This window comes from Phoxinus phoxinus (genome assembly GCF_949152265.1).
Source record: "Phoxinus phoxinus genome assembly, chromosome: 17".
NCBI classification, from domain to species: domain Eukaryota; kingdom Metazoa; phylum Chordata; class Actinopteri; order Cypriniformes; family Leuciscidae; genus Phoxinus; species Phoxinus phoxinus.
Genome location: NC_136892.1, coordinates 31,941,155 through 31,953,886, shown reverse-complemented (window position 1 = coordinate 31,953,886; position 12,732 = coordinate 31,941,155). Strand labels below are relative to the sequence as shown.

Below are 12,732 nucleotides of genomic sequence, written 5' to 3'. Positions count from 1 at the left end.
AGTGCTAAATCCATTATCTATCTGTTCACATACATGTATGAAATATATTGCGTCGAAAAGATTCACTTGAAACGTATCATTTTCACAATTAATTTGTTAATGCGTCAGAGCATGAAAAGCCATACATACCCACAGCCAGGGCAGGACTTAGGGTGGTGGGGGCCCCTGGGCTTGAGTCACTTTCGGGCCCTACCGTCTATACATTACTTTAAATAGAACAAAATGATACACAAGCTATGTATTAGAGCAACACAATTCTGAATAAACTGAGAATAAAACTAGAGATCACGATTCTGAACAAACAACTAAAAAAATAACAATTTATCTTAATTGCTGAAGTCTACAAAAATGTTTCATTAATCTGAATTATTTATTAAAAAAACTTAAGTTTGAATGAATGATTTAATTCCTCAATCAAATACAATTGTTTCATAGATGAATCAGCATCTTTGAACGAATCTCCTGAATGAACGATTCAATCACAAATGTTTTTTAAAAGTAATTTGTCGCCATCTGGTGGCGTAACAATATAATCGATCCAATCGTTATTTGAAGTGCAAAGCTACTTTCAAAAGGTGACATGGTACAGTATACAGTGTTACATGTAAAAACCGTGCTAATTTATTTATATGACCACTGATTGAAGCTTGAAAAAGTTTGCTTAACTTTTTCAAATCTGGACAGTCAGATCCCAAACAAGCAAAAATCGTTTCCGCTGATCAAAAAGGAGACCACGGTGGACACAGTAGCCTAGTATCGATATCTCGTTATTTCGACATAAGGGGACATTCTAATCTGCATTAAGCCACATTAAGCGTTCTTATAGCCTAATGGTTTTCTATGGGAGGAAAATGCTTAACCGTTCATATTATGGGCTCATCTGATTTTTTGTACATAGCATCGCCTATTTGTTAGGATTTTAGTATCATAATGATTAGGCTTATAAATGCCCGCACAATTATCCGTGAACTTGATTTGAACAAATGCCTTTCAGCTTGTGTGTGCAAAATTCAGAATTAAATTAATGTGCAGAAATGTGTAGGCTACAAATAGAGAGTAGGATATGTAGGCCTACTATACTGTTGTAGCCATTAAAAAAGCGCGTTTCATATTTGTTATAATATTATACCTTTTTTTTTTTTTTTCATTGATTTCCATTTGATTTATGAAAAGTGAACAGCACGACCGAGATAGGGTGCGGAATATGAGACATTGATTTTGACCGTTGAAGTTGAAGTTGTTATAGAAAGCCTTTCTTTAAAGTGAATTTCGTTTTGTATAAATTGTATCTTAATTTTAATCAATTTTTCATCAACCAATTGCCTGTATTTAATGAATAGGCCGACGAAACAAATATAGCCTAACGGAGGCGCCCGCGCGCTCACTTGCATTGCACGTGAACTAGAGCACATCCTAACTTAACGAAACTCAGTGTATGCCTCACACAGACATGACAAATACATCAAATACACAAAGCTTGAAATGTCTTTAAACGAAATAATTCAAAACGAAAAAAGAAAAAGGCTACTCTCTGATAATCCATTATTAGGCTTATTTATGTGCATTTCTTTCTATAAGCGCGTTCACACGGAGATGGCGATCGTCAACTTCATCTTTGCAGCCGAGTCGACACTTTTAGAGAAAACACTTGTTTATTAATAAAAATCAATACACGCGTCACCGGATTTACAGATGCACGCACACATTATTTCGAAATAACGAGATATTGTGTTGAAATAACATTATTATTAATAATAGCCTACATCTTTGTTAAAATAATTTAACAAATGAACGTGAACTAGTTCATTTTTAGATATGTGAACTTAGTTCATTTAAAAAAAAAAAAGAACTATGACATGAACTAGTTCATTATCATCTGTGTGAACTGAACTTTGAGCTAGTTCTTTTTAAGTATGAACTGGCACAACACTGATCGCGATGCTGAGCTACAGTGAAATGATAGAAAAGACATGATCTGTGTTAGCAATTCGCCTCATTCGCGCAAACTGGATGCGCGAATGAGGCTCGCGTCTACCGCGCCGCGCTAAACACCGCGCCGCAGGACCTCTAGACGCGCGTTACATTGACTTAACATTGAAATCACTCGCGCCAGACGCTCAAGAGTGAGTGAGTAATCATTTTAAAATAAAATTGACTTTAATCAAACCACGGATCCGTGATAAGTTTTGTGATCCGTCTCGCCACTAGTAGCACTATGATCACTTTGAGGGGGGGATAAATTTATCCCCACCGGGGATACAAATAATTAAGCAGAGGCAGGGATACATTGACCAGAAAGGGGGAAATCCCACGCATCCCCCCCGGCAAATCGCACCCTGGATATATTATTGAAAAAAATCAAACGTAAAAGGGCGGGGCCCCCTATTGAGCGGGGCCCATGGGCTTGAGCCCAGTCAAGCCCAATGGTAAGTCCGGCCTTGCCCACAGCATCAACACTTGAATCTGCTGCGGTACGGCAAGAGAAGAGCGACAAAATACAATATCTGCAGTACCATTATTAGCCACAGGAGGGAAGCCTTCTAACACCAATGTATACAGCCAAATGCCTTATTTTATGAAATTCACATATAATACTCTTTAAATCAAATGTTCTTTTTAACCCTGTTACACATACATATAGACTAAACATGTAATACGCATGCGCTTTCACAGATTTGCGTTTTTGAAGTTTACGCAAAGATGATAATGTGTTTTTTTTTTTTTAAATGAATGCTCGCACAAAGCTGTTGTCATGCAAATGAGCGGCCGGATCACATTAAGGGTTTTCTGTGAGAACGGTGTCGTGTTAGCGGCCCCTAAGTTAATAACTAATGATCTTTGCAACGGAAGTCAATCAATCAAATCTAACTTTAGCTGGACAATAACTTTATTCTAGAGCTGCTGTAAAGCCAAAACCAATCCTGTTACTGTCATTTATTTCCCATTATCAATGTAAAGCTGCTTTGAAACAATCTACATTGTTAAAAGCGCTATATAAATGAAGATGACTTGACTTATCTGATCTGATGTTCATCATAATAGAGTAAATATGCAAATATATTTAAATCAAAATACACATCTAGTCTATATGTTTACTATTGAGACGTTTTTATCTATATTAAGAATATCTTTCCAATTGAATTTATTAAAGAAAAGAATACATAGAAAATTGCATGAACAAATATAGCATTATAGAATAATTACAGATTAAAAAGCAAATTAAGGAGAAAAGGTCTGGATGTGGATCAAATAAATGAAAAATACAAACAAAGAAAAAATTACTTTTTTGTTTCTTTATTGTTAACATATAATAAGATGGATAAAAGCCAAATTACAAATATCTTTTGGATAAGAAAATGCTTATTCAAAATCTGCATAATCTGCAAAATCTGCAACATCTGCATCATTTCCATCATCTGCAAAATCTGCATAATCTGCAACATCTGCATAATCTGCAACATCTGCATCATTTCCATCATCTGCAAAATCTGCATAATCTGCAACATCTGCAAAATCTGCATAATCTGCAACATCTGCATCATCTGCAAAATCTGCAACATCTACATCATTTCCATCATCTGCAAAATCTGCATAATCTGCATCATTTCCATCATCTGCAAAATCTGCAACATCTGCATCATTTACATCATCTGCAAAATCTGCATCATCTGCAACATCTGCATCATTTACATCATCTGCATAATCTGCATCATTTCCATCATCTGCAAAATCTGCAAAATCTGCAACATCTGCATCATTTACATCATCTGCAAAATCTGCAACATCTGCATCATTTACATCATCTGCAAAATCTGCAAAATCTGCATCATTTACATCATCTGCAAAATCTGCAACATTTCCATCATCTGCAAAATCTGCATCATCTACAACATCAGCATCATCTGCATCATCAGCATAATCTGCATCATCAGCATAATCTGCATCATCAGCATAATCTGCATCATTTCCATCATCTGCAAAATCTGCAACATTTCCATCATCTGCAAAATCTGCAACATCTGCATCATTTACATCATCTGCAAAATCTGCATCATTTACATCATCTGCAAAATCTGCAACATTTCCATCATCTGCAAAATCTGCATCATCTACAACATCAGCATCATCTGCATCATCAGCATAATCTGCATCATTTCCATCATCTGCATCATCAGCATAATCTGCATCATTTCCATCATCTGCATCATCAGCATAATCTGCATCATTTCCATCATCTGCATAATTTGCATCATCAGCATAATCTGCATCATCAGCATCGTCAAATAAGTGATGAGATAAAGAATGAGAACGATTGATGCTGAACTGAGTGAACGCTGAAGCCAAAGCTGAAGCTGAAGCTGAAGCTGAAGAGAGAGAACAGATACACAATCATATACACACACACACACACACACACACACACACACACACACACACACACACACACACACACACACACACACACATTAACAAATAACCACAGAAATCATTGCTGCGTCTGTCATACTCACGTTTACCAGCATTGTCCTGCATCTTCTGTAAGACGTTGGGCTTCAGGTTGGTCAGGTGATTTGTGAAATCAATCGGCACACTTGGACTGAGGTCTGGATCTGGATCTGGAATATATTGGGCTCTGAAACAACATTCAAGGGTCAGTGAGTCCGTCAGTCTCCGTGTAAACTGCAAAAACGTGAATCTCTAAAGATGATGAAGTCATGCACATTCGTATTGCGTGTTTCATCTATAGTGTTTCATCACCATCTAATGGTCTGGCAGAAGAATACAGTGTATTTAGTCGTTTTCGCAGATCCGTGTGAATGGGGATCGTTTTGACAATGGTGTCGTCTATATGTGGAAAACTCAATGGAAAAACTTCTCAGTTTTAAGCATATCGTTGTCATGTAAACGTAGCCTGAGACGCGGGAAACCAGGACACAATGGCTCAGAAGTGCCGTGTAACAAACAAGACTTTGCAAAGAATGAGTGAAAACACAGTTTATAAAGGCAAACACAAACGAGTAAATTACACAAAGGTGGTAGTGATCAGACCATAATGAGTCCAGGCAATGGATTATGGGAAGTGTAGTTCATGATAAGAAAGCAAAGGAGACGTGAGGAGGCAATGCCCTCTGGTGGAGATCTTGGGTACTCCAGCTGGCAAATGTAACAATGATTCTTGACTCAATTTTAAAGAACCCTTTAAACCAAGATGGAGAAATGTTACTGTTGTGAGATTGGCTTTTGTCCATGTTAAGCTACCGTAGTTTGGGGGATGCTAACCATGAGGGGGACTGTATTTTGTGTTATGGGTTGAGCCCAACGGATGGTTTACGATCCTCCGTACTGTCATCCACGATCGCGCCTGTTTTCATAAGCGGAGCCAAAGGGCCGGTGAGACAGTTGAAGCTTTCGTGCGGAGCCTGTACGAGCTCGCGCAGCACTGCGAGTTCGGGGTGGGGAAGGACGAGCAGATCCGGGACCGGATCGTCATCGGAATAATGGACAAAGAGGTTTCGCAAAAACTCCAGCTAGAGGCGGACCAGACGCTGGAGAGAGCCATCCAGCTTGCACGGCAAAGTGAACAAGTGAAACAACAAAGTGCAGAGCGTGTGGAAAATGCAGTGAATGAGGTGAGACAGAAACAGTACAATAGCACAAGGAGGAGTTATGATAAACCACGGCAGGGACAAGGACAGAAATACAGGGAGAATAAACTGAACTGTCAGAGATGCAACAGGATGCATGATAAAAAGTAAAGCTGTCCAGCCCGTAACAAAAGGTGCAGAAAGTGAAATAAAATCAGACATTTCGAGGCCGTGTGTAAATCTAAGATGCTGAAAGAAGTCGTAGCACAGGCCGTTATGGATTCAGACGAGGATTTATTTTTTATTGGAGAACTATTCCTGAGAGCAACCACAAAGTCAAAGCCAAACATCATTGAGGAGTCAAACCCGGATACTGACTGGGATGTAGAGCTACTGTGAATGGCAGTCCGGTGGATTTTAAAATCGACACAGGTGCTGATACCACCGTTATGACTGAGGAGACTTTCAGCAAACTACATCAAAAACCCAAACTGAACAAGTCCAGGCTAACAGTGTACAGCCCAGGCGGGAAAGTCCGATGCATGGGTAAGTTTCTTGCCATCACTACATACGAAGGTCAGAAATACCAATACTGGATTACGGTCATAAAAGGACTTGTTGGGCAAAGCAGTGGCAAAGCGCATGGGGCTGGTAGCAAGAGTCAATGCTATCACTAGTGACTCAACAAGCGATGTGTTCGGGGAAATAGGACTACTGAACTGTGAGCCTGTTAAGATCGAGCTGACTGATGAAGCAGTTCCATTCAGCGTCAACACGCCACGCAGAGTTCGTTTTCCGCTCCTTCCAAAAGTGGAGAAAGAGCTAAAGCGTATGCTGAGCCTCGAGATCATTGAGGAAGTTACAGAGCCGACAGACTGGTGTGCCCCAATGGTGCCCGCTCCAAAACGCAACAAGGACGAGGTCAGAGTGTGTGTGGATTTGAAATGCTTGAACAAGGGAGTGAAGCGAGAACGTTACATTTTGCCCACACTGGATGATATAACACCTAAGCTGGCAGGAACCAAGGTTTTCTCCACTCTGGATGCCTCTCGCGGGTTCTGGCAAATTCCATTGGACCCCAGCTGCCAAAGACTGACAACCTTCATTACCCCAATGGGCCGGTTTTGCTTCAAGCGTCTGCCATTTGGCATTACATTGGCGCCTGAGATTTTCCAGCGGCTGATGACCGACCTGCTAAAAGGCCTACAAGGGACTGTCGTTGTGATGGATGATATCCTGGTTTATGGATCTACAAAAGAGGAGCATGACCGCCATCTCGACGCGGTGTTGTGGACGGTTAAGGCATCCGGTCTCAAGCTCAACAGGGCCAAGTGTCACTTTGGAAAGACTGAACTGCAGTTCTTTGGACACATCGTTAGCGCGGATGGTGTGAAGCCTGATGAGAGCAAAGTGGAGGCTATCGCTCAGATGTCCAGCCCCTCCAACGTGGAGCAGCTGCGGCAGGTGCTCGGACTGGTTAACTATGTTGGAAAATTCCTGCCAGGCCTGTCTACAGTGTTGCATCCACTTACTAACCTGCTCAAGAAGGAGACTGCGTGGGTTTGGGGGGAGCCTCAGGAGCAAGCATTTAACAACGCAAAAGCAATGCTCATGGCTGCACCAGCCTTTTGTTATTACGACGCCAACAAACCAACAGTGGTCAATGCCGACGCCAGCAGTTATGGCCTGGGTGCTGCCCTGTTGCAGGACCATGATGGAGAGTTGCGGCCCGTTGCCTTTTGCTTGCGCACACTCACTGATGCGGAGAATAGGTATTCGCAGATCGAAAAGGAGTGTCTGGCATCTGTCTGGGCTTGCGAACGTTTCGCCCGCTACATCCAAGGTATGGGCCGGGTCCGTTTACAAACAGACCACAAGCCACTGGTGCCATTGATCAACTCATACGATCTGGACAAAACGCCACAACGATGTCAGAGACTGCTTATGCGATTCAATGTCACTGCTGAACATGTTCCCGGTAAGCAGCTAGTTGTCACAGATACACTCTCTAGACATCCACTGAAAGACAGTTATGTGCCCGAAACAGAAATGCAAGTAAAGGCATATGTGAACACTATGGTGGCTAGCAAACCAATCAAGTCACCCAAGCTCGAGGAAATTCGCAGAGTCACACAAAGCGATGCTGAACTTCAAAAAGTAATCACATTCATCAGAAAAGGGTGGCCTCGCAAAATGGCAGAGGGCTCACCACTGCGTGGATACTATGCAGCCAGAAGTCACTTATCAGAGTCGGACAGTCTGGTCATATACCACGACCGCATAGTAGTTCCAGCAGTACTCAGAGCGGGGGTCCTGGACCAACTGCACGAAGGTCACCAGGGCCTCACCAATTGTCGGGAGCAAGCCAAGTTGACAGTTTGGTGGACAAACATCAGAGCACAGATCACAAACAAAGTGAAATTATGTGACTTTTGCAGAGAGCACAAACCTACACAAAGAAGTGAACCACTGGTAACCACTCCTCTGCCCAGTGCAAAGGATTGCTGTTGACCTGTTCGAGTTGGAGGGTAAGACTTTTCTTGTCGCTGTCGATTACTTCTCTAGAGACATTGCGATGGCTTCCCTGTCATCCATTACCAGCAAGCAGGTTATTAACAAGCTCAAGCACATTTTTGTGAGATGTGGCATCCCGCTAGAACTGGTCAGTGACAACAAGACACAGTTCACATCAGCAGAGTTCCAAGATTTCAAACAGAGGTATGGTTTCACTCATATTACCTCCAGCCCACATTATCCACAGTCGAACGGAGCTGCAGAAAGGGCTGTTCAGACTGCCAAGTACATCCTCAAACAGCCGGAGCCCTGCTTAGCCCTTATAGGTTACCGCTTTACACCAATCGCAGCAACAGGTGAAAGTCCAGCACAACTCATGACTGGTAGACAAATCCGTACTACTGTTCCGGTCCTAGAAAAAACATTGCTGCCACGTCCATTCAGCCCGGATCAAGTCTACATGAAGGACGCAACAGCACAAAATTCATACAGATTCTACTACAACAGCAGGCATTCGGCACGCATGCTCCCTAACTTCACCCAGGTCAAACTGTTAGAGTGAAGCTTGATGGGGAGAAGGGATGGACAACACCTGCCAGGGTCATCAGTAAGTCCAAGGAGCCGAGATCCTACCTCGTGGAGATGGCCAATGGGAACGTGACCCGTCGGAACAGGCGTCACCTCCAGACTGTTCCTTAAACCGAACCTCCTGCGGAACAGCAATGTGCTCCGCCTACAGCATCTCAGCAGGACAGCGGTACCCCATCGACAGATATAACTCTGCCGCCGGAATCACCAGTGAGCCAGCTACCAGCAAGCCCTTCCTCACGGTCTCCCCTTCCACCAGCTACTCCTGTGAGAAGAACTTCCAGGGGTCCTGAGATAAAGGTGCCTCTTAGGTTACAAGACTGATGATGTTCAAAAGGGCAAAATAACCACTTCCAGGACTGAGGGCAGTCTACCCCTGTGACGTCCTGCACCGTTCTGAGACGATTTACAAAGATTTGAAAAAGAAAAGAAAAAAAAAGTTGATAAAGTTGTTGCATTTATTTTTGTTATATTGTTTAAGAAAATGTAAGATTTAATTAATATTGCAAAATGCAGATGTTTGGGATCTTGTTATTGCTAACTTCCAAAAAAGGGATATGTTGTGAGATTGGCTTTTGTCCATGTTCAGCTACCGTAGTTTGGGGGATGCTAACCACGAGGGGGACTGTATTTTGTGTTATGGGTTGAGCCCAACGGATGGTTTACGATCCTCCGTGCTGTAGCCAAATAAAACTCACTTTAATGAAGACCACGACCCGTGTCTTGCCTCATATCACGACAGTTACTTTCATGTTTAATCAGTTATTTAGTTCTTTAGTGATAAAGATTACAAGCTGTTAAATTCATAAAATGTAATTACTTGAATGAATGGGTTAATTCAAACTAAATCAATAAAATGATTGGAAGCTCTAAAAGGTTCTATATATGAAGCGTCTGACGGAACCCTTTAATATTCCATAAAAGCTTTTCTTCTAAGAGTGATGATTTGAGTTCAGAAGCACAGAGACAAACACAAACCTTTGCAATGTGGCCTCAAAGTTCTGTAAAGAAAAATAAAGAAATGCAAATTATTCAGCAAAACTGAGTTTGGCTTTAATCTCTGAAATTGACATTCATATAATTGGAGAATAATGCAGATGAATTGACACCTGCAGGAATGAAACATCTTCAGCCTTCATCTGCTCCTCGATGTCTCTGATTGTGATTGTGAGAGATGAAATCTGTTTACTCGTCTCCTCAATCCTCTCCTTCATGCTCTGACTCCTCTTCTCCTCTTCCTCTCTCAGCGCTGTAATTCTGGCCGCTTCTTCATCATCTAGAAACTGGCGAAGTTCCTTAAACTCATCTTTAATCTGAGTCTCTATGCCTTGAGCGTGAACCTGAAATTAGAGACAACCATATTGGCCAAACTCTACATCTACACTTCCAGAATTGCATTAATCACATTGTTTATTTCAAACCTTAATATCTTCAGCAGTTTTACACAGATTCTGTTCACGATTCACAGATGTTCTCAGTTCCTCCTGTAAACGTTCCAGTGAAGCTTTGAGTATCTCCTGGAAGAAACAAAAATAGTGTCTATTGTTGAGTTAATAAAAAAAAAATTTTGTGCCCTTTTTGACTTGCCCTTGGTCGGGGGGGGGGGGGGGGGGGGCAGTAGGTACCCTGAGAGGGCCATGAGGGCGGCGTCTACATGGACCTTTGCCTGCAGGTACCCTGAGAGGGCCATGGGGGCGGCATCTACATGGACCTTTGCTCTACTGCCTACGTCTGAGCTTCCTGGATTACTGGTCCCGGCTAGCCCAGTTAAGTGTGTTCTACCCCGTTCCCGTGTTCAGTGTGCTCCGCCCTGTTCTCCTGTCTGTTATGCCCTGGCCTGGTTTCCTGCCAAGCATGCCCCGCCTTGGCTGCCTGCGGAGCGTGCTTCTCCGTGGTCCCGGGTCTTGCTCCTGTCTCCAGGTCCCCAGCCTCTCCACGGACCTGGCCCTCCATCCCATCTCCCGTTGACCTCCCCCTGGAGCTCTTAGGAGCGTCTGGAAGCCGCTACTTAGAGGGGGGGTTATGTGACAATCAGCGGCTGGAGTGCCCGCATGAGCCACTGGAGGGCACTCTCTTCCTGCATTATGTTTGACTTCGATTCTGGATTGCCCTTGACATCTTTTGAGTTTCTGTCTGTTTGTTCTCAGTTTGTCATCTCCTTTAATAAATATCTGCAAATGGATCCGACTGTCTCTGCCTCTACGTCACACTAAAGAAATAAGACTTTTTTTAAAGGATTTTTTTTCATGTCAGTTAAGCTTATTTATCTCTCAAATTCTTATTGGTGTAATGCAGAAATCATTTACTCATTATCTATAATGTAGAGAGAACTCAAAAATGAAGGAGAGCTGGATCCAAAACAGTGAATTTTTGCTTAACAGAATAAAAATAAAAAAATCAAACACGAAGAACAGAGAACCAGGAACAGAATGCGCTCAACAAACATTACATCCCAGAAGGACAAGACTCGACAAGGAGCACTGGGGTTTAAATAGTTTAAGACCATCACCTGACACCTGCAGGTCTCCTGTCCTTGTGAAACTAGTGAATATGACGTGATTGCCCTTGAAACATTCAAGTTTAAGAACATTAAAATACTTTAAAACAACTACAACAATGTCTTTAACCAAGGTAACATTAGCCTGAAATATGTAAACAAGGCGCAGGCTGGACCACACTAATCCTAAAATATTAGCAGATTTTTATCCTTTAAAAACGTCTCTGGTTACTTGCGTAACCTATGTTCTCTGAATAGGGAACGAGATGCTGCGGATAGCGCAGTGGGATATCCTCTGGATGTGCCGATTGCCTGAAGCCCTATAGAATCACGCCAATTCATTGGCTGATGGAGCTCGTGCAAGCTGGCTCCGCCCGACGCTCTTATGTCGTAGCATGATAAACGCGCGCGAGCCATCATCTCCTCAGATTTCTCTGCCGAAAAGAAAAACTGTCGGCAGCGCGAGGAGCATGGCAGCTAACGCAGCGTCTCCCTTCTTCGGGACCAGGAAGTAACGGCTGTAGATCCTCTATCGCCCCCTTCAGCAGAAGGGATGAAATCTCTTGATGTACTACAGAAGCCTGAGCGGCGCTGTTGACTACAGTAAGAAAGACCCCGTTGAAGCACGGGGGGTTGTGATAAAACTGAAGCGTGTAGCCAAGCCGAACTGTGCGAAGGATCCAAGGCGATACCCCTGGTAAACGCTCCCATTCTAGAAAGAAATGTGATAGAGGGAGAGGAGTGTTGCAGTGCAAGGGACATACCTGAGGTAGGGTGTCGCGCTGATTCCCATGGGGCGGCGTGGTTGACCGTGGAGGAGAGCGCTTGGCGTCCTGACACGTACTGGGGGTACCACCGCCTGGATAGGAGTAACTGGGTCCGCCTGCTCCAGAGGAAGACAAACTGTGCCTCCGAGGAAGCGATTGGCGGGTGTAACGTGCACCGGGAGTGAGGGGGGAAAGCAAGTTGCGTCCCCTTCCTCTTGCGCCGGACTGGGTGGAGAGACTAAAACAGGACCTGCACTTCGAAGCACACTGGGTGGCGAAGGTCAAAGGGTTGCAGGAGGAGAGCCGGTTGGAGGAGGGCAGAAACGCTTGCGCGGTCTGTCCCAACCTCGTAGATCTGGTGAGGCTCTCCTTCTTCTGACCTGCGGGTCAGGACTGAGCCCGCCATAGAGCGACCCACAGCCCGAGCAGTGTGTTTGGTGGCTCTTAGGGCCAGATCTGTGGCTTTGCAAAGCTCTTTGACAGCTTCGGGCGTCAGTCCATCTCCTTCATCCATGTCCTTCAAGACGTCCGCTTGGTAGGCTTGAAGGATGGCCACGGTATGCAGAGCCATGCCTGCCTGACCAGCCGCCATGTAAGACTTCCCAATAAGGGAGGAAGTAATTCTACAAGCTTTGGAAGGAAGGAGGGGACGCGACTTCCAGGATGGTGCAGACGACGGGGCAAGGTGGCTAGCCAGTGTGTCCTCGACCGCTGGAATAGCGGAATAACGGAATAACCCTGCTCCACAAAACCAACGAGGTTGGTGAAGTCAGCGGCTGCT

At 43.8% G+C, this 12,732-nt stretch overlaps 1 protein-coding gene across 2 annotated transcripts in view; it reads right to left on the bottom strand.

Annotated features, from left to right (window-relative positions):
* Positions 1–1,166: 1,166 nt before the first annotated feature.
* The window catches only part of LOC306984794 (uncharacterized protein), a 73,639-nt gene continuing 62,073 nt past the window's right edge, over positions 1,167–12,732 (bottom strand). For both annotated transcript variants that reach the window (XM_079586496.1, XM_079586497.1), the window contains 5 exons: positions 10,109–10,204; positions 9,797–10,027; positions 9,666–9,688; positions 4,512–4,633; positions 1,167–4,364 (listed from right to left, as the gene is read on the bottom strand). In XM_079586496.1, the coding sequence (XP_079442622.1) occupies positions 3,361–4,364; positions 4,512–4,633; positions 9,666–9,688; positions 9,797–10,027; positions 10,109–10,204 (1,476 nt within the window). In that variant the 3' untranslated portion in view covers positions 1,167–3,360. The remainder of the gene's footprint in view (positions 4,365–4,511; positions 4,634–9,665; positions 9,689–9,796; positions 10,028–10,108; positions 10,205–12,732) is intronic.